The sequence below is a fragment of the Ambystoma mexicanum genome, chromosome 7q, assembly GCF_040938575.1.
Source record: "Ambystoma mexicanum isolate Mex_15411 chromosome 7q, UKY_AmexF1_1, whole genome shotgun sequence".
Taxonomy (NCBI): domain Eukaryota; kingdom Metazoa; phylum Chordata; class Amphibia; order Caudata; family Ambystomatidae; genus Ambystoma; species Ambystoma mexicanum.
Genome location: NC_090941.1, coordinates 1,016,860,730 through 1,016,883,804, shown reverse-complemented (window position 1 = coordinate 1,016,883,804; position 23,075 = coordinate 1,016,860,730). Strand labels below are relative to the sequence as shown.

The 23,075-nt window shown below is 46.2% G+C and overlaps 1 protein-coding gene across 11 annotated transcripts in view; it reads left to right on the top strand.

Annotated features, from left to right (window-relative positions):
- The window catches only part of ARAP1 (ArfGAP with RhoGAP domain, ankyrin repeat and PH domain 1), a 2,533,956-nt gene that overhangs the window by 1,958,277 nt on the left and 552,604 nt on the right, over nucleotides 1-23,075 (top strand). For all 11 annotated transcript variants that reach the window (XM_069640265.1, XM_069640269.1, XM_069640271.1 and 8 more), the window contains one exon: nucleotides 18,489-18,623. In XM_069640265.1, the coding sequence (XP_069496366.1) occupies nucleotides 18,489-18,623 (135 nt within the window). The remainder of the gene's footprint in view (nucleotides 1-18,488; nucleotides 18,624-23,075) is intronic.

Here is a 23,075-nt window from a genome sequence, read left to right as displayed (position 1 = left end):
ACCTCCGACACACAATGCAGGATTCTTCAGCCTGGTTTCCTGGTCTTACACTTTCTATTCTCTAGGTTTTATGAAAGTAACAGTTCCTTGTCGAAAAAGGTCAATGGCATTTCCCTCCTTGTGATCCCCTTCTGTTCACCATCTTTCTCCTCGTGTTAAACTGCCATCTTGGAACTGCTGTTTGCTCATGAGCTTTGCCTCAGAGTGTGCTCTCGTGCTCCGCCTTTTATTCGTGTGGGGAAGTGTTATGGAAGTCAGGTGTGCGTGATGGTCAGTAGATGCCTGACCCTGCCTGACCATTGTATTGGGACACGTCAGGTATACGGCTCGGGTGTTAGTCCGTTTTCTCTCATAGCGGGTTGTCCGTGAGAAAGTGTTTGTGTTGTGAAAGGGGGCAGGGGGCCTGAGTTCCTAAGTATACTACCTGGTAGGATGGGGTAATGATGTTACAGGAAAGGTGATACCACATCTCGCCATCTGGTGTCCCACTCCTACTCCCTGAAGACCCGCACCCCCCCCCCCCCCCCCCGGAACTGGATCCAAAAGCGATGGCCGTGTCCTTGTGGGTGAGACACCTTCATGTTTACCACACGTAGCAGAGTAATATGGAAGCATGTGGCTCTTCTGCAGAAATTCCTATGCTCTACATTTAATTCTGTGTACTCACTTGCCCATTAGTGATTTTGTAGCACACTGTTCAGAACAAATTGGTGTCCTGGATCTAACACAGAAAATCCTGCTTGCAAAGCAACTAAAAGTGAAATTAGCGGTGATGGTAATGGACTAGATAAATACGCGTGAAATGGTTGGAAAATCTATTTTTTATTCTCAGTTGAGTACATAAAACAAAAGAGCTGGGGTTGCTGAACAGTATGTGCTTACATTTCCTGGTGTGGACAGGGTTGGTGCAAGAGTGCAAAACTACTACATGTGATTTTGTTTTAATGTTCTAGAAACTAAATAATATGCATTTGCATCAATCTCCCTAAGTAACTAGCTTATTGTAGATTTTGTAAAAATGTGACAGTAAAAGATTTTAAGTATTTGCTGTCGGAATGGCCTGCATTAATGTTACAACGCATGGCTATCTTTTGCAAATTTGTGAATAATTTGGCTTGGATTGATGTGGAAATAAGAATGTTGGGAGAAAATCTATTTTGCTAATATTTGCAATTGTTAGATTCCTATGTCAATTGTGCTAAACATAAACATTGTGGTTTTAATTGTGTTGAAATCTGTCATGGATTCCTTTATGGAGCTAAGCAGGTATTTTAGTATAAAGTTAAAGGGATTTTATGCACAATGGAATGTTTCGATTGGGGTGTATATGTCTATGTTTACTAATGAAATAATTTGTAAAGATTTGTTTTAAATCGTAAACAATAAATAAATAATGAACTAAATAAGTGTGTATGTGATGGCAATTAAGTGAATGTGAATTACTGGATGAGTGTGCAAGGGTGACTTGGTGCACATGAATTACTGTGATTGTGAGAATTTGATTGACTGGAAATGTGAGCGACTACTTGAGTGTGATTTAGCAACAGTGTGTAATAGGGAATTTAAAGGACTATAATATGAGTGTGGCAGAGTAACGAGGCGTGACTGGGTGTGTTTTTGGGAGACAGTTATTCAATCAGTATCATTTTCCTACTTTTGTACCTTGCAGGCATTGTGATTTTTAGTTTCCATGGTTAATTCCATGGCACAAGCGTTCACCCGCTGCCTAAAATGACTTTCCTACTTCCACAAATAAAATAGCTGCTTCAGTAAACGCTTACTAGTTCTTTTAGCATGTTTTTGTTGCATATCCTGCTGTTTATAGACACCTTTGAGTCCATTTGATAGATTTGGTAGTGCTGCTCCTCTAAAGGTGGTCTTAGAAATATTCAGTTGGTGTTTTAAATATCGTGACTCATCTTCCAACTAATCTCCCAGGTATTCTAATTTAATTGACAATGTACAATTTTCTGAAGTAAAGAGCATGCTTGTGAGCTAAATTGCATATTAACAATGCATTTCTCATTGGCTCCGAAATGGAGTTGAGCGTACTGGGATTGCTAATGGCGTGCGCTTTGGCTTCTGTGGTTTAACTGAAATGGCTGATTCTAATTTCAGATTTCAGACTTAAGAGTAAACACACCAAAACATTTATGGTGTTTTCTAAAATGACCTCAATGCTCTAACCACAAGTATGTCGGACTATTCCTCAATGATGATACCTAATGAGGGTAAAACACGTATGTGTTTGTCTGCATCCTTGAGACCTGTCTGTCTGAGAGTGATGAAGCTATTCATAAATCAGCGCTGCTCTACAAGTCAGACACCTTTGTGGACCACATAGCACGCATTTGGACACATTTGAATACCCACACTGGGGCACGTGAGTCTTAGTTGACATGGACTGTTCTCTCACATTTTAGGGGGTTTTTTACTTTTATAAACTTATCATAACATTGAGTGTATTTGCCTCCGTGCTCTAACTACAAGCCTGTCAGACTATACTGCACGGATGATCCCTAATGAGGGTGAAGCTTATATGTAGGTGTATGCATCCTCAAGAGCCTTCTCCCTTGAATTGCTAAAGCTATTATTTTATTTTTATTTTGGGGTATTTATTAAGCACAAAACTAGCTTTGGGAAGCAATGGGGCAATTTACAGAGTAAAAGGAGAAACTACATGAAGGGCGAAGTCAGTAAGGAGGGTAAAGGATAGGAGCAGAGACCGAGCAATGAGGGGGAGTGGGTGACAATCCAGAGACGCAAGCAAAAGTGGGCTAGCTCTAGGTAAAAGTAGGAGCAAACCAGAGGTTTACATAAACGAGGGTACTGTAGCCGTGGGCCAAAGGAGCAGGGGGAACACAGCAGCGGGGGGGGGGGTAATCAAGGTTGCGGACGAGTGGGGGCTGTTATGAGTGGAGGGGGGCACAGAACGCCCCCAAGGGTCTGGTCTGTAGGGCTTGATGTTGAGGAGGAGCAGGTCCTTGAAGCGTAAGGTAGTTTGCCCTACAAGCAAAAACATGCTTTTGAGCTCTTTTCGCCTAGTAGAAAATGCCATGCCAGAGGCAGAAAACGTAACCAGATTGTCTGCAGCAGTGCAGTTCAGTCGAGCCACGTAGCCACAGTTATCATGTTTGGCAAACAGGTCGTGAGCAATTGGCGTGTGATGGACATTAGGTGCTGATGAATTTGAGGAACATTTATAGAGCAGTCGCTGGGCCCATTTGAAAGCTGTCGGGCTGCATGAGAGCCTGCACCCATGTCATACTTGTTTATCGAAAATGACCTTGTCGTGATGCTGATGATAATAAACGTAATAATCATTTCCTATATAGAGCTTCATTTCCCACCCTTTTTAAAATGTTCTGTTACCCCACTTTTTGTTACTCAGTTTATTGACCACTAATGGATAAAAGGCTAAATCAGCCCTGCTGAGGGATTCAAATCTGACTGACTGAATTGCCCAATATCCCAGGCGAGTACTTAGTGAACTGTCTCGAAGACACGCTGTACTAGTTGAGTCAGTGAGGTATATCTCTGCCAATAGTGTCTATACGTTTACCCATTTGTAATGTATGCTTGCAGCATGCGTTCTCTATAACCATATGTTAGGAAATCTTGCATTGTCCCTGCCAGTACTGTTCATGTGCCTGTTTACGAGGGAGGACTGCCCTTGCTTTGACGATGCTATACCTTTGCACATGTCTGAGGAAAGCATGCACTGGGCCTGCACATGCTGCACCTGCCATACCTATGCCGCACATGTATCCAGATATGACAGAAGCTTGCACTGTCCTGCTCATGCTGTATCCTGTTTTCAAGGAAGGCTTGCACTCATCTCTGTTGTATCTGCAACCTGCCTCTTTTTGAGAGTAGAATTTGTGCTGACCATGTCTTTAATGTACCATTTTCTGAGCGACTCTTGCACCAACCCTGTCCATGATGTACATTTATCTATCTGTTAAGGAAACTTTCACTAACTCTGCGCCCTGATGCCTGTGGGCTTTCGGCAGCGTTAGAAGTATGCACATAACATAACATAACTGGTCCCATGATGTCTGTAAATGTTTGTGAGATAGGCCTGTATTTGTCCTGTCCATGTTGTACCCATAACAGTTTGGTACCTTACAATGTCCATGCCTATGCTGACTTTATTTGTGAAAGAAAATGTGCACTAACCATTGCCATTATGTTTCTTATTGTAATAAAAGCTTAGACAGGCTTTGATATTCTCCGATGTATCCTGCTTGCAGCTTCAGAAAACCTCTTCATCAGCACAGGGCTCTGGGCAGCATCGACCTGTGGTCCTCCGAGGCCTCCGTTCCTCTCTTGACCGTGACATCAACAATGGTATAATTAGCACACGTGGCGCCCATTAACCTTTTGGTGTCTTGGTTCCGGCCACAAGGTCAATGATTGTGTCTCATGCCAGTCAATGACAGTTAAGGCTTTAAAGGAGAGGAAGGTGTCAGGCTGAGAGGTCCTGTGTCCGCGGAGGCTGCTGAACCCCCGACAATCCCCCTGAAATGTAATTCCCAGAACTAGATATTAATTCAGCTCTGCAAACTACAGCCCAAAGGGAAAGGGGGAAGTGGATAACATAACAACACCAGGCTGACTGCGTCAAGGCTAACCAAAGCTGAACCTGCAGAGGATACAAGAAAAGCAGATGCAAATTCTTTTATTACTTACTTAACCTTTAGAGTTGGAAAGACTTTAAATCCTTAACTAATAAGTAAGAATCATACCTGGTTCTTCTCTTTAAATTTCTTAGAGAAGCTTGTAAAGAAGCTGAAAATCTCTCTTACTTGAGTCTCTTGAAATTCACAGCAACTTCTTAGTTTGGGCAAACCTGGAAAGTTTTGCTCTTTGCCTTTTTCCAAAGTTAACTAATTGTCCAGTAAAATTGTCTTTGATATTTTCTTTCTTTTTCTTTAAAACTTTTCTTTAGTTTCCAAAACCTTTTTACAATTCAATAGAGTTTGAGAATTCTTGAAGATACACGTGCAAAAGCACACGCGCAGATGATCTCAATGCTGAAGATTCGCACGTTGAAAACTTCCCGCGCTGAAGAACTCGCGCACTGTAAGAAAAGTCCACGCGCAGAAAACACACGCGCTAGTAAACACACGCAAAGCAGAATTCACGCGCAAACGGATTCTGGCGCAGAAAACACACGCGCTAATATTCACACGAGCTGATGAACTCCCGCGCCTATTCACACGCGCCTTATAACCCTTGCGCCAAAAAAATTCACACGCGGACTGAATCTCACGTAAAGAAGCACACGCGCTGGAAAACACACGCGCTATTGAGTTCTCGCGTAGAAGCACACGCGCTTGAAAACACACGCGCAATAGAGTTCTCACGGGGTCGGATTCTTGCGTTAAAAAGCACACGTGCTGGTAATCACACGCGCAATTGAGTTCTCGCGCAGAAGCACACGCGCTTGAATACACACGCGCAATAGAGTTCTCACGCGGTCGGATTCTTGCGTTAAAAAGCACACGTGCTGGTAATCACACGCGCAATTGAGTTCTCGCGCAGAAGCACACGCGCTTGAAAACACACGCACAATAGAGTTCTCATGGGGCGAACAGATTCTCGCGCTAGGAAGCACACGCGCTGGAACTCACACGTGCAGTTGAATTCTCTCGCCAGGAAGCACACGCGTTGAAACTCACACGCGCAAAGGTTCAACGGTTAGTATCAGATTACACGTAGTACGTGTTTAACAAATAGCGTTCACCCGTTACCCTCGCGCTTAATTTCAAGTGCACTCAAACAGTTCAAAATATTAATTCAAAGAAAACTTTTTATGAGTTCTCACTTAAATGTCTTTAAGATAAAAAGAGCGGCAGTTTAACAACCTCTAAACAAAGTCACTTATCTCCAGAACGATTTCCTAAAGATCTTCAGAGTTTCCTGTCTTCAAATCGCATTCCTGACAGCTGAGAACTCCTCCTGAAACCCCCAAGAAAGTAGCCGCTCGACTGCTAGCGCCTGAAGGATAAAATCCACCAGGCCCAAGTCTTGAGCGGGAGCAGCCACTACACACGTCCTCTCAGCTGGGGCTTAGATGATGAAAGGCAAAGAGTGACAGTTTAGAATGTTCATTGTTGTTCTGCAGAGTTCTCTAACCAATCAGAGCTGTCACTGTGAAACTCCATTTTGCCTTGGGTCAGAACCAGGATTCTGAATCAGGAAGTTAAATAATCATTCTCTTTCTCTGTAAGAGCATAAACTCTACTACTAGGCAACATTGTTCCTGGCTCCAGCTCAATTTTACAATCAAAGGGCCTATGGGGTGGTAATTCTCCTGCGACTTTCTCATCAAATACGTCCCAAAAATCTTGGTAACACTGGGGAAGTTGACCCACTACAGCTCCCACATCATGACATCCAATTCCAGTCTCAGCCAGAAAGCTAGACACTGAATTACTTTGTTTGACATCTTCCTCAAAGAGACTTCCTGAAAAGCAATTCTCTTTACAGAAATCTGACTGCATGTTAATTGTCCTAGCACTCCAATCAATCAAAGGATTATGGAGAGTAAGCCAAGGCATACCCAAAATAATCTTTAACAAAGGAGCATCAATTAACTCAAACGAAATTATCTCTCTGTGACCTCCTATTAACTCCAAAATTAAAGAACCAGTTCTGTGAGTAATGGGACCAGAAGAAAGAGACGGACCATCAACAGCCCTAACTTGCTCTACAACCTCTTTCTGAAGAATTGGAATTCCCAAAGATTTTGCCAGACCCCAATCCATGAAATTCCCGGTGGCACCTGAGTCAATCATAACGGGACCATTTTCCTTACACTCCAACTCAAGGAACAAGGATACATTTACGGTTATATGGGGAACAGCTGTCTGGACAGTATTGGCGATCTGTTGTACCTTGGCCGCTAAAGTAGAAGTCTTCTTGGGAGTGTAAGGACAATTTCCTAAAAAGTGCCCACCTCTTCCACAATATAAACACAGATTGTTATCTCTCCTCCTGGCCCTTTCTTCCATAGTTAAAGGACCTCGGACCCTGGGAGGTGGATTATTCCCTTTGAATCTACTCTCTACTTTAGATCTATCCACTTTAACTAGAGACTTTACATCACTCTGACTATGTCGCCTCTCTGCCTTCCTTTCACTCAAACGAAAGTCTAATTGAATAACCAAATCAATCAGAGCTTCACAAGTAGAAGGGCGCTCAACCACTCCTGACAATGCATCCTTTAACTCATCTCTAAGGCCCTGATAAAACAACGAGGCCTGCTAATCCTCGGGCCACCTGCTTTCTAACACAAGGGACTTAAATTGTGCTATATAAGCGATCAAATCTCTATTACCTTGTTTTAGTTCTAAAAGTTCACCATCCACTTCCAGAGATGGCTGTCTTCTATCAAACATCTTTCGGAATAGCTCTAAAAAACTGGTGTAATTTCCTAGAACTGTACTCTTTTGACTCACCAACAACCCAGCCCAAGCAGATGCCTCCCCAGAAAGATAGGACAACATAAAAGTTATCTTAGATGCATCCGTGGGAAAGATCTCTGGTCTACTCATAAAATGTAATTCACATTGCGTCAAAAACACCCTAAACCTCTTGGGGTCCCCGTGATAGCGTTCTGGAGGCGCCAAAGGAACTGGCATAATTAAACTCCTTACCCCTTCAGCCACTGGAGGGGCCCGTTGTATTTGTGGTAATCGATCTCCACCTTCCCTTTATAACTCAGATGGAGAACCAGCACCCCCTGAAACCTCATCCTCTCTCCTTTCTCCCCTCTGTTGAATTTGTATTACTTTAACACTCAAGTCATCCACCTTTTGACTAAGTAAAGCATTTTCATCACGGGATATTTTCAACTCCTCCCGTAACTCCCTGATCAAAGATCCTAACGCCTCCATGGATTCGTCGGGGTTCATGACAGCTCGGGCAGACTAAATTATTGGCCTTTCATTCTGTCAGGCTGAGAGGTCCTGTGTCCGCGGAAGCTGCTGAACCCCCGACAATCCCCCTGAAATGTAATTCCCAGAACTAGATATTAATTCAGCTCTGCAAACTACACCACAAAGGGAAAGGGGGAAGTGGATAACATAACACCAGGCTGAATGCGTCAAGGCTAACCAAAGCTGAACCTGCAGAGGATACAAGAAAAGCAGATGCAAATTCTTTTAATACTTACTTAATCTTTAGTTGGAAAGACTTTAAATCCTTAACTAATAAGTAAGAATCATACCTGGTTCTTCTCTTTATTTCTTAGAGAAGCTTGTAAAGAAGCTGAAAATCTCTCTTACTTGAGTCTCTTGAAATTCACAGCAACTTCTTAGTTTGGGCAAACCTGGAAAGTTTTGCTCTTTGCCTTTTTCCAAAGTTAACTAATTGTCCAGTAAAATTGTCTTTGATATTTTCTTTCTTTTTCTTTAAAACTTTTCTTTAGTTTCCAAAACCTTTTTACAATTCAATAGAGTTTGAGAATTCTTGAAGATACACGTGCAAAAGCACACGTGCAGATGATCTCAATGCTGAAGATTCGCATGTTGAAAACGTCCCGCGCTGAAGAACTCGCGCACTGTAAGAAAAGTCCACGCGCAGAAAACACACGCGCTAATATTCACAAGCGCTGATGAACTTCGCACCTATTCACACGCGCCTTATAACCCTCGCGCCAAAAAAATTCACATGCGGACTGAATCTCGCGTAAAGAAGCACACGCGCTGGAAAACACACGCGCTATTGAGTTCTCTCGTAGAAGCACACGCGCTTGAAAACACACGCGCAATAGAGTTCTCACTCGGTCGGATTCTCGCGTTAAAAAGCACATGGGCTGGTGATAACACGCGCAATTGAGTTCTCACGCAGAAGCACACGCGCTTGAATACACACGCGCAATAGAGTTCTCACGCGGTCGGATTCTCGCGTTAAAAAGCACACGCGCTGGTATTCACACGCGCAATTGAGTTCTCGCGCAGAAGCACACGCGCTTGAAAACACACGCGCAATAGAGTTCTCACACGGCGAACAGATTCTCGTGCTAGGAAGCACACGCGCTGGAACTCACACGTGCAGTTGAATTCTCTCGCCAGGAAGCACACGCGTTGAAACTCACACGCGCAAAGGTTCAACGGTTAGTATCAGATTACACGTAGTACGTGTTTAACAAATAGCGTTCACCCGTTAACCTCGCGCTTAATTTCAAGTGCACTCAAACAGTTCAAAATATTAATTCAAAGAAAACTTTTTACGAGTTCTCACTTAAATGTCTTTAAGATAAAAAGAGCGGCAGTTTAACAACCTCTAAACAAAGTCACTTATCTCCAGAACGATTTCCTAAAGATCTTCAGAGTTTCCTGTCTTCAAATCGCATTCCTGGCAGCTGAGAACTCCTCCTGAAACCCCCAAGAAAGTAGCCGCTCGACTGCTAGCGCCTGAAGGATAAAATCCACCAGGCCCAAGTCTTGAGCAGGAGCAGCCACTACACACGTCCTCTCAGCTGGGGCTTAGATGATGAAAGGCAAAGAGTGGCAGTTTAGAATGTTCATTGTTGTTCTGCAGAGTTCTCTAACCAATCAGAGCTGTCACTGTGAAACTTCATTTTGCCTTGGGTCAGAACCAGGATTCTGAATCAGGAAGTTAAGGCCAAACCAACTACAATAGAAAACTTCTCACCCACACAAGGCTAATCTAAAAAAAGGATAATAAAAGAGAAATAAAGGGAAAAAACTTGAATAAGGGAAAATAGCCTAAATAGGGGAAGGAAACCTGACAGAAGGGGAAGCTTGCCCTAGGTAGGTCCCCATCAAAGTCTCCTTCTATCAGTCCGTCCAAGAAAAGGTCATCCGACGAGTGAAGCTTGAGGGATATTTCACCTCAGCGAAAGAAAAAGCACTCGAAACATGGTAAGCGCTCTCGGTCGAGAAGTGGTTCTCGGTACTCGTCAAAGTCGAAGAAAAGGTGGCATTAATCCAGCTCTTCTTGTTCAGATTCCTCACCCAATCACAAACGAGTATGCTTCCCTGGTAAATCGACATTTAAAGCCATACGGGAGGCATTTCACCTCCAAATGATGAAAGTGTTTTGAGAAGGTGGCTTCTCCCGCCCTTTCTTGAGAAGCGTAGTGAGTCTCGAAGGTTCGAGACGCATTGAAGCCTAAGCCTCCACCCTCCACTTCCTTGAGGGAAGTCACATCCGCTCCTTCGATGCCGAAACTGTCCAAGTCGAAGCCATCGACGTCTTCAACTGATTCATTGAAGGTTTTCAAATCTCTTGCCAACAAGGACTTTTTAAAATCCATGAGTTCAATTTGTGAAGAGGGTGAGGAGGATAGAGATAGTCCTCCATTTGGCCTGGAGTTTAAAACTCCTAATGTGCCAGAGGAGTTGATCTCTTAAGGGTCCAGGTTACAGAACCTGGTAGACTCATTAAATAAGGTGAGAGAGAGAGAGAGAGAGGGACTCGGCAGCATTGGATTCTCCTTGATTCAGTAGCCTTTTGTGTTTTTGGTGCCTTTTTCTCAGTGCCAAAGAAGAATGAACAGCTCTGGTTGGAAGTTACTTGATCCCTCGATCCTGGACTCTGGTGAGGGGACTCTCGATGAAGATGTCCTGCTTCTGTAGAGTCCTCTGGATGCCCACAAAGTTTTGTCCGGATTTGCTCTTCCAAAACCAATGCACATGATGATGGTCAGGGTTCCCTGGGCATTGGGATTCTGCAGCCTTGGAAAGTCACAGCAAGTCGGGGGTTGCGCCAAAATGAAGCTTGTCTCAAGGCTAGTTGGTCCCACCAGCCCAAGGGATGAAGTCGTCCCTTGCGGGTCTTCCCAGTCGAAAGGAAAACCGGGTCAGCACAGCTGCAGGGCTTCTCTGGGCACTCCGCAGTCTGGGAGGGTGCTGCTGACGTCTCTTCATGTCTTCTTCGTTGGATGTTGTCCTCCAGTTGTCGACTCTGCTCTAGTCCCAAAAACCTCGCCTTTTCAGCAAGTTCCCATTTATTCACAGCCCTCCCGGACATCCAGCCGGCCAATCACAACTGATTTCACTCAGGCACACCTAGGGAGAAAGGACTCTCACTTCCTGCCTTTCAAGACACATTGGAGCCTGGGCGGGCTTCAGGGCTGAAGCCGCCCAAAGGCAAAACACACAAAGAACCAAATCTGATGCAAACAGAGTAAAAGCCCAGAAGAAACTAACTGACAAGAAATGGCGAAATAAGAAGAGAGGGGCCATTTTGGAAAAATTATCGCCCTTGGGTGCTGTACTGCAGCTGAGAAATCCGCCTGCAGATACATGGCACAAAGATAGTAAAAAGGTAGTAAAAAAGAGACCACTGCCGCCAGCCATTCAAGTTAGTGTAACAAAATGTTACATGAGAAGTGGGATAAGGAGTTACTATGTATCCCCCAGCACTCCACATAGGGTGCTGTGTGCTGGACCCACAAAAGAAAAGGTAAGTAAGACTAAAGTAATCTTATTATTCTTGGGAACAGTAGGTCACCCAGAAAAATGTAGTTCGACATTAAAAGAAGTCCAGGGGACTTCTCAGTGGCACTGCACAATAGGTTCTGTGTGTTTCTGTGTGTCACAATGCAAAAAGCATATGCCTACAGAGTTTACCAGACTCCATTAAACAGTAAGAAACACAACATCCTAGTCAGAAAAACACACGAGAGAGTGAGGAAAACGTCCCACTCAATTAAAAAGCCCTGAGTCCAGCAAAAGAGCAGGGGGTCTTGACGGTTAAATGGAAGGGGGAACAGAAATGAAAATTCTCCCTAACAGTGGGCAGGCGAGAGGGAGCGAGGGACAGCCATACGATCAACAAAGAAATTAATTAAAACCTGTGAATTGTGACATGAGTATCTTAAACCATTTCTGCAATTTGGTCTCCACCAGACCTCACTCGCCATATTACCCAATGTACTGCACCTCATGTTTGAGTGGCTCCTACTGCTTTAAATATCTCTGTAAAGGGTTCAACTGCTCTTCAGACTTATTACTGACCTATAGAAAGTACTGAAACAAACAAAACATAGATGCATTTGGAATCCGCCCAGACAGTTGAATACTTGTGTCTAGAAGTCAGGTTCCAAAACAACATCTTCATCATTATGGCATTTGTCAAGTCAAATTGTTAACATCAAGCCTGCAGTCTTTTGCCTGATTCAGCATTAGATGGCTAGCTGAGTGGGGTTAGTTCCTAAACTTGACTTGCTTGATCACACACTCACAGCCACATATTAAACTAATAACATGGCCAGATTTGACTGTGATGATAGAAGCCAAGGTCACTTCTAATCCTTTAATCCTTTTTTTTTTTTTTTTTTTTTTAAATGTATTTTATTTTATAACGACCACACAGTGCAACAAAACATAAATAGAACACATCAAGCCACAACAAAGGCCAAACAACAGATATAAAAAAGAAAAGAAAAAAAAAAAACAGAACAAAATTAACTTAACAATCCCCTTCCCTCCCCCCTATGAGCCTGTAGGGTGTCCACCATCATTGTCCGTTCCGTGTGGTGGGGTTCCGTCGCTCTCAGATCCAGCCGAGGTCGACCCCATACTAAACAGTTCAGTCAATAGCACCTTCCATGCCGTGAGGGAGCTCACCTCTTCCTCCCCTCCCGCCCTGCTGGCTTCCCACCATGCTGTCGTCTCGGCGGCAGCCCATTTCTGGAGGTCACGCCACCATACCTCCACCCGTGGCCTCTGACAATTCTTCCATCCCATGGCTATTCTGCGTTTGGCAAGTGTATAAGCCAAATCTTTAAGCTTCTCCACGTGCCGAAGCTTGCGCGCCCTGGGGTACCCTCCAAGCAAACAGGCCCAGGCCGAATCTATCTTAAGTACAATGCCCCTCCCTGCCAGCTTCTGCGCCACTTCACCCCAGTAGGTTGCAATCACAGGGCAGGCCCAGAACATGTGAATCATATCAGCGTTCTCTGTGTTACACTTGGGACACGCCTGGCGCCCAGCGTCTCGAAATCTGGAAATTCTCAGGGGGGTCATGTATGCCCTATGCGTGATATATAGTTGTATCTGTTTAAACCTGGCATTCCTCGATACTCTTTTGTGGTACCCCAGGGCGCGCTCCCACTGCCCATCCGCCATCGGGGCCCCCATCTCTGTTTCCCATTCCAACCTCAGGTACCCCAAATCCTTCCCAACCTTTGCCATCAGCATCTCGCACAGCCTGGAGACCTCATGCCCGCCCTCGGATGCGTCATACATGATCTCCAGTGTCGCATCCGGCTCGTCCGCCAATACGGTCTCGGGCCAAGTGCTCCGGACCTCCCTAACCACTCTGTGGAACGTCATGTATTGCCCCGCATGCAGCCCCGCCCCCGCCTCCAGATCTGCGAACTCCGCCAAGGCCCCATCCTGCCAAATGTCCCCCAAAGTGACCAGCCCCACTGACTCCCAGTATGTCCGCAGGATGGCCCTAAGCTGTCCGTCTTCCCCTGCCAAGGCCACCAGCGGCAGGGGATCCCCCATCATCCGGCAGGCTCTTCGCCACATGTTCCTGCCCAACGCTAGCATCTTAGGACGCCCCCTCATCCATGTGCTGGATACCCAAATAATCTCTCGCAGGTAGAAGGGGGAGCAGTCCTTTCCCAACAGTCTATGTTCCGGGGTTTCGTCGTCCGAAAGCCACTTGGCCACGTACTGCAGCTGCGCTGCCACGTAGTAGGCCTCAAAGTTCGGCAGCCTCACGCCGCCTTTCTCATAAGCCTTCTGCAATTTCCACAATGCGACCCTGTTACGCGTGCCCTGCCATAAGAAATCTCTACATACCCCATGTAGTCTAGCAAAAAACCCCTTGGGTATCATGTATGGAATGTTATTGAAATAATGCAGCAGCCTAGGTAGCACGACCATCTTAAGCATAGCACCCCGGCCCATCATCGCCAAAGGTAGTTTCTCCCAAAACCTCATGCACTTCTCGATCCTCCCCACTGCCAATTCAGTATTGTGCCTGTGTTCCTCCCCGGTCGTGTGATATACGTCTATGCCAAGGTACCGAAAGGTGCTTGTCGCCCATGGGATTCGCAATACTGGCAACCTCTCAGCCGGTATCCCCACATAGCCGCCCAGCGGGAACAGAGTGGATTTCCGAGGGTTGACCGCTATACCAGAAAGCCAAGCAAACCTCTCCATCACCTCCAAGACATATTGCAAGTTCTCTTCAGGGTATTGGAGGTACAACAGCATATCGTCGGCATACAGGGATATCAGATGGCTCTCCCCCCCCACCTCTATGCCCACCGGGTCATACTGTTGCCGGAGGTAAATTGCCAAGGGCTCAAGGGCCAGGATGTGCAACATTGGGGACCAAGGACATCCCTGCCTGGTGCCTCTACCTAACTGCCACCTGTCCGACACTACTGCCCCCGTACGAACTCTGGCTAGAGGCGCGCTATATAATAATTCGGCCCACCTCCTGTACCCTGGCCCCATTCCGAAGTGATCCAGTGCCGCCAACAGCCACGGCCAACGAACAGAGTCGAACGCCTTGACCGCATCCAGCGCCACTATCGCCATTTCGCCGTCTTTGCTGCATCCCCATTCGACCACTCTGTGTAGGCGTCTATGGTTGTGGGTAATGTTCCTGTCCGGGACATAGCCCGTCTGGTCAGGGTGAATCAGCTTGCCTATCACTCTCCTCATTCTAGCCGCCAAGACAGCTGTTAGGATCTTGCTGTCCTGGTTCAGCATTGACAAGGGTCGATAGGAGCCGCAACCGTGTCCCGGTGTATTGTGCTTGGGGAGTGGCACTATGACCGCTTCCCTGAGTGATTCTGGTAGCTGTCCCAGCTCAAACGCCTCATTAAACATGTCCAGCATGGGTGGGAGTACCTCCTCCCCATACGCCTTATAAAACTCGCTGGGGAACCCGTCCGCCCCCGGGGCCTTGCAAGTGGGCAGCTGTCGCACTATTTCTCTGAGCTCTTCCAGAGTGATCGGAGCATCCATCTCCTCTCGCTCTTCATCGCTGATTCTGGGCAGGCCTATATCCCCGAGTACTTCATCTATCTCCTCTCGGCTCCCCCCTTCCCGATCTTCATACAATGTTTGGTAGTATTCTGCGAATGCCCCATTTACCCCTTCTTGCGTATCGATCTCCGCACCCCCTTCAGTGATGACCGATCGGATCGGGACCCTAGGGGTTTCGCTCTTATATAGCCAAGCGAGGAGCCTGCCTGTCTTGTCCCCACCCGCATGCAACCTCTCAATGTACTTCGTATAATTCAGGTTACAAAGTCTGTCCCAATGCCCAGAGCACCGCTGCTGCAGCTCAGTAACTACTTCCACATCGGTCCCACCCTTCTCCAATTCTTTTTCCAGCTCGATCTCGGCCTCTCGCAGGTCGGTCAGGATTCCGCCCATTAATCCCTTGGACTTCGCAATAGCAACTCCCCTCATCACCACCTTAAAAGCCTCCCACAAAGTACCAGCCGATTTGACACTCCCTGTGTTCGACTCAAAGTACGCGACTATCTCCTCCCTCATGTCCTCCTTGAATACCGGATCCCGTAGCGCTTCCGCCCGAAGGCGCCATGTTGGAATCCGTGCACGTGGGGGGCGCAGCCGCCAATGCATGATTAGGGGCGAGTGGTCCGAGAGGACCCTCGCCCTGTAGTCAATCTGTTCACACTCCGTAAGAATGTCTGGAGTGGCAAAAAAGTAGTCGAGCCTCGTGTGCAGTTGGTGCGGAGCCGAATAGTGCGAATACTGCCTCCCACCCGGGTGTCTCGCTCTCCACACGTCTACCAGGCCTAGATCCGCTAGCAGCGACTGCAACACCTTGGCCGCTGGGCTGGGCCTAACCATTTTGTCATCCGACCTGTCCTCCCTGGGGTTAAGCACACAATTAAAGTCTCCACCCCAGATTACTGTGCTCCCCATCCCTTCACCGAGTCTCGCGCACAGTGTCTTGAAGTAAGTCGCTGTGTCCTGGTTGGGCGCATAAGTGTTTATGATACAGACAACTCTACCTTCCACAATCCCCCGAACCATGGCCAGCCGCCCGTCCGACTCCACAACCTCCCCCAAGAGCTTGAACGGGACATGTGGTGCAACCCAAACCAGCACACCCCTGGCATACGCAGAGAATGTGGATCCAACCACTGTCCCCCTCCATTTTCTCCGCACCATTTCAAGTTTATCCCGTGTCAAATGCGTCTCCTGTAACAAGGCCACGTCTATCCTCCGCCTCTTCAAATACAACATGACCTTATTACGCTTCAGGTAGCTATTCAACCCTCTAACATTCCATGTCAATACCTTAAGGTCTCCCATGATTTATCCGTAGCTCCCATTTCCCCCTCTGGTCTGATCGCCTCCCCCCAGTCCCGACTACATCCCTTCTCAGTTTCTTCCCCAGGCTCACATAACAACTAACACCCCCCACCCCCCCTAACCCAACCAACCGCCCAGCTCCATCCCTGGATCTCAGGCATCCCCGTGTTCGGTTCTCTACGGAAGCCCCCGCAGAGAACCCGACAGGGTGTCACACCCCACACAGTGACTAACCTAACCACACACTGGGGTACGAATAAAACGGCCCTCGGTTGCCCCCTACACATTTATATCCGCGCTCGCGGACCATGTTCGAAACAGTTAAAAAATGCATCCCCATCACAAAGTGGCAAAGACTATATTCCAGTCCAAATGTTCAAAGTCCGCCAGGCCCACTGTTTCACTTAGCTCTCCCTGCTCCGTCCGCCATCTGCTCATCAGGCTCCTGAGGGCAGTTCTGCGCATCGAGCCATTCCATGGCCTCCTCCGGGGTGTCGAAAAACAGCGTCTTAGCCTTGAAGAAGACCTTAAGTTTGGCTGGGTAGAGTAACATATACTTGAAACCGGCCGTCCGCAGGCGCCTTTTGACCGCCCCAAAGTTCATCCGACTGCGCTGCACTTGTAGAGTGTAGTCGGGGTAAGCAGAGATGGTTGCCTCCCCTCGCCATATGGTGCCCCCTTTACGAAAATGTTCCAGAATCTTCTCCCGGTCTTTGTAGTTGAGGATCTTGGCGATCACGGGCCTGGGCGGATTACCCGGCGGTGGCCTTCTGATCAGGGCCCTATGTGCCCTCTCCACTGCAAATCCCTGCGTTAGGGCACCTCCGGTGATCTCCTGCAGCAGCAAAGTCTCAATAAAATCTGTGGGGTTCTGGCCCTCAGCTCCCTCCGGTAGGCCCACAATCCGGATGTTGTTTCTGCGGGCCCGACCTTCTGCCTCTTCAGCCCTGCTTTCCAGGTTGCCTACCCTCTGCACCAGGGCATGGATCTCTCGTTTGTGCGCGGTGCATTCCGCCACAGTCGGGCCCATCTCCTTCTCCAGGGTCTCTGTGCGCTCGGCCAGGGTTCGCACATCTTGCCTCAGGAGGTTCACGTCCTCCTGTACCGCCCCGACCTGAAGTTCCATCGCAGTTTTCAATTCGGCCACCGCAAGTTGGAGTTTGGTCTCCCATGTCGCCTTCAGATCTGCGATCGCTGCCAGGACCTCCTGGTTCGTTCCTCCTGCGGCCATCTCCTTGGGCTGGGCCTTTTCTTTGCTCCTGGTCCCCTCGGTGCCAGGCGATGTCTTGGCAAATTCGTCGAGCGTGGGCTGTTTATTCTTCGCCCTCAGGAGCTTGCTCGTCATATCTTCGATCAGGAGCGTCCCTTCGATCTCGCTTAGGCCCCAAGCCTGGGGGCACTATGTCCCCCCGTCGCCACACAGTTTCGGCTACCTCCAGTCAAGCTTGCTTTCGCTGGATCGCACTGAACGTGAACTGAGGGAGTCGCCTCCAGAATCCGGTCCCCGATCCTTTGTCCCAACATCAAGCGGCGGCAGCCATTTTGTCTGCCGGCGAAGCTCCGGCCCAAAAACTTCACGCGGCTCCTGGGGACACAAGCGCTGCACAATCCCGTATGAAAATGCATCCACATGTGCAGCCGAGCTTCGCATTTACAGTCATCACCGTCTATGCCACATCGTAGCGGCCGTTGCGCGGATTCAGCCGGATAATGTTCGGATCAGCGGGAGCTCCCGTACAGGCACGTCCTTTCACATGGCGTCCAAGCCACGCCCCCCTCCTTTAATCCTTTATTCCTTTTTCATGTTTGGATAATGTAACAGGGAGAACATGTTTCTTACATCTCATTTAGGTTCCATTATTGAAGGATAATGCTTGCAACATATTAAATTGAGGAAGGGGCATTATCCCTACTGATAATATCTATAAATCTATTAGCGCTTTCTGATCAAATTAAATGGTGCGTGTAATATGGTCTGTGAGGCTGCTCAAATTTGAATGTTTGGAGTGAAGTCAATAAAAGAAATTGAATACATCCTGATCATTCTAATTGTTTTAGAGGTTAATAATGATTTCCATGAGCGTATACGCCAAAATGTCTGCCTAATCAAATGTTATACTGTGTTATCTATACGTTGTCGATGAAATGATTACATCTGGTCAGTCAACTTTCCTTTTGCACTTTATGCAGAACTCCCTCGTTTAGATTTGGGGAACAACATGGAAAAGCAGTATTACGTAGCCCGTCCTTCCATCACACACAATGGGTTCTTACACAAGACCGCCTCCATGGGCAAGGCCATCAACGAGCGGAAATCCCGTGAAGGTAGGTGTCTTAATACCAGATATCAATGCCTTTTGAGATAGTATCTTAGACTGCTCTTAATATTGAACAATATTAGACCAGTATGTGCAGCTTTCCTTTTCCCCCGAAGTGGACATACAAAAGCAATTTATTTGACTGGAAATTGTCAATGCGCCCATTATAGTTTAAACCATGTTCATTTGTAGGGGGAGATTGTGATTTATGGCTTCTGTTGTAAAATTATTATGGATACAAAGAAAATGCATATATGAGGTTCTTTGTGTTATGATGAATGTCTAATAATAATGCATTTTGGGCAATTTTTGAATTGTGTTAATTCCTTTGGCTTTGGTTTATAGGTATCATAGGTATCACAAAGTATAGTGGAAAGTGAATGCTTTGTGTGAGCCGTGGGGAAGATGTATACATCCAACCTCTCCACACATATGCCCCGCAGGCACTGGTGCCTCACATCACAATAGGACATGCCATTGCCTTGTCATGCTGTCTTTCAGATTTAGCAAGTGCAAAGTGTACTTGGCGAGAAGTTGAATTTCATCAAAGGGATGGCTCTCAATAACTTGACAAATATCTTGCGCTAATGGGCTGCTGCAGTGTGGCAAGTTCAATTTATTGTGGGAATGATTCTGCACTTTTTATTGGTTTTCTGTAGATGGTGTGCTATATTGCGCTGTTTAATTGACTTCAGTCATAACAAAGCATGCTGGCTCATTCATGCTGTTTTTTATATTTAACATCTGCAAAGTCCTTTGGAAGAGAACAGAAATTGACCTCCTTTGTTTTGTTTGAAATATGTGCCTGCTTTATGGATTGCACTTAAATGCTGTCTTTTGATCAGGGTGTGAGGTTTGTTAGTGTTTTGCATGAGGAGTTCATTTTTTTCTCCTTCGAAAGCTAGATTTCAAAATGATTACAGATTAAAAAGCCAAAGGATGTTGTCATGTAACCTTTAAACCATTATTCCACTTGCTCCTCCTATCACACTTCTCATATCTGGCATCTAGAGTCATCGTGCTAACAGCATACTTCTGGTGGAATGGCACACTGCCGTGGCACACTAGCCCTTGGAATGGTATTGCTAGAGGAAGCTCACACTGCTCTGGGCCTCTCTCCATTTTGCTTCTGGAGGACTCATGTACTACTGGGGTTCTGTAGAACTGACTGGGAAGAGTTGGAATCCATAGAACACACTGTGTCTGTAGAGAATGATGTGGGGGTGGGTGCGCTCCTGCCAGAGTCCTAATGCACTTAAAGTGTGATTGTGGAGTATACGCTCAATGCTAAAGGAAGCTGAAACTACTTGAACACTACATTGAGACAGTGCACTGCTGAAGTCATAAATCACAAACAGTGTTCTTCTAGAGGAAGCACAATTTACAAGTGTTCCAGGGCACTGACAAGCATGGAGGAAATTGCTGTGGTTCTGCAGGCCTGATAGAACATTTCCAGAGGATGCTTCCCATTTTAGTATTCTACGGCAAGGGCAGGCCACTCTTGGGTTCGTATGGCACAGTTGTGGCACTGTAGGAGGAACCCCACTGTTGGGGCACTTTGTCCCCGGCTAGAAGATGCTCACATAGCTTGAAGCTGTCAAGCCACATCGGGTGCTCCATAAACCTAAACGCGTATTTCTGTAGGTGCGTTCACACTGCTAGATGATATTGCCATAAACCAAATATTGTAATAATGTCACCCAGAACTCTGGTACTTCTGGTCTGCGCTCATCAACACCACATGATTTACACTAGACTCTCCCCTTAGGCCACTCAAAAAAGTCCAGAGCTACATTATGCAAGCCGTTACGTTACGTATAATGTGTTTCCGTTATCTGGGAGGAGAGCATAATGGCTCACAATTGATGTTCAAAAATAAGGGCCAGGGTTGTAAATTGATTTGCACAGGATCACACACTTTGCTCGTGTTGGAAAGTTTGGATTTGAGCCATGTTGTGTGATTCTACAATTTGCAATTAAGGCAGTAATGTAATGTAATATGGCATTTGCCATTGGTATGGCCTCACCACTCTGTAGGTGAAGTCCCTGGGAGGAACGAAGCCTGAGGTATGAGAGATTAGTCCGGGGAACTCAGAAAGCTTATATGCATTTAGCCAGTACGAAGGTAGGTAGGGGTAGTAGACTATATCGCTGCCCATCCCTTCTTTAGTTGTTCACAAACATACAATGCTTTCTGCATTTATAAACTGGTACTCTGTTCAATAAATCTGTCTTTCAAAGCACCAAAAACACATGACAATTCAATCAGCCAATATACAAAAAATCTTCATTGAAACGTGCTGGACAAAATTAGTAGAATCCTCTATTAAAAGGAATAGAGGAGCACAATGGAGAAGGCATAGGTGCAAAATATTATCACAATGCAGCAAAGTAAGTGCATTACAAATTCGCTTCTGTCCTCCACAGCACAATGCCCAATGCAAAGAAGGTGAAGAAGCGCATATTTGTTCAAATCAGTGCACTGTACTGAATCTTTACTCCCTCCCTCTCTTTCATCATATCTAGTGATAACATTGAAATATGCGTTTCTCACTTTTTTCTGTTACATTTTCAGTGATAAATTGAAGCGGAAGGCATCAGACCTTGATTTTAAATAGCTAATTTGTTTATTTTTTGTTATTGAACCATTAGTTCAATAAATACTGACACATGTTCGATGTGCGGACATACACCTTAAAAATGGGCTTCTATTATTATTATACATTTTTATAATGCGCACCATGCCCAAAGGCTTCAGTGCGCAGGAAGACTCAACCAAGGAATCCTTATTTAGTCATCATAATTAAACTCGTAAATTTTAATTGCTTGTTTGAAATGACAAAGATCTGGAATATTTGTTAGCTCCAAAGGCCACAAGCACATACGTCAAAGCTAGTGCCTCCAGAAAACAGCAGATTTTGACGAGGCTGAAAAAGTGAATTGTGTCTGTTGGAGCGAAGAGATCGTATGACAGGATTCCTATGAATTCTATTAGTAAGATACACAGGAGCCTGATCGTGAAAACATTTAAGGGTCAGAGAAAGCAATGTATGAGAAATCCGATGTTTCACCGGAAGCAAGCCAATGCAGATAACGTCGGGCCTGGGAGACATGAGTCCTGCGTGCAAGACCACATACTGCTCTTACAGCATTGTTTTGAGCAGTCTGAAGAGTCATATCAATTCATTCAAGACTTATTTTCAAAGAATTCGTCAACTTTCAAACCACATATATTATTTACATTATTGTAAACAGCATATGTAGTTCATATTTCCAACTTATTTTTATTGTAGTGTGCTGAATTGGCAAAGATATGTTTATACCACAATGTACTGACCAATGATTTATGGAATATTAATCACACATGAGGGATAGGACTGGGAAGAGAAACCTTAAACAGAGACACCACGCTGCCGTTTCCCCCTCTCTCCCAGCCACTAAAGAGGGACTTTTAAAAATCAGGAGAAGATGGTAGGCACGATACGATTAGGCCAGGGAAGGAGCCTAAAGGGAAAACAGGGGAGGGAAAATCAGGGAAGGGAGATTCGCAGCCTAGATGTACCCCCACTGAGGACCAACAAGTGCACAGGAGTAATGCACCAGACCCTCCTCAATAGATAATAGACAACTCCCGTAAGGTATCGAGGAAGACGACTAACTGTTCCCTGCAGATTCCTCCTAGGCCAGTGAGCACATCACCTAGCTAGAAATAGGTATTGCACTAAGAAATCAGACAGCTTAACTAATTCTGAGAAGCTTAGGAATCATGACCCCTGAGGTGACAATGAAGGTAAAACCCAGCAAGCGTAAGTAGGGGGGGAGACAAACATCACGACTGCCACAGATGACACAGTTAGATGAATTTCACGGGTGGGAAATGTGACGCACATTGGCCGATTTCAGGGGTAGGAAATGTGATGCACCTGGATGGATTCCCAGGCGTGGGGGTGACACACTCGGATTGATTCCTGAGTTGACGGGTGTGACGCATTTGGATGGATTTCAGGGGTGGGAGTTGTGGCACAGTTGGGTGAATTTCGAGGATGGGAGATGTGAATCATTTGGATGGATTTTCAGGGGGGTGTGACACACTTGAATTGATTCCTAGGGTGGGGGGAGTGGTGCACTTGGGTGGATTTTCAGTGGGGTAGGGGGTGTGGCGCACTTGGATGGATTCATAGGGTGGGAGATGTGGTGCACTTGGGTGGATTATTCGGGGGTGGAAGGTGTGGAGCACTTGGATGGATTTCCAGGACTTTCACCAACAATCCGTAACTATAAACTAACTCCTCTGCATACACCTGTCAAACTCTGGACTTAACACAACCAGAGATCTGCAGCACCACAGTCTGCACATACTTCACAACACCACCACCACAACAATAAAACAAACCAAACATAATCTCGCACAACAGCACATGGTGTCCAACTTCCGAAATTCACATTTAGGCTCAGTGAA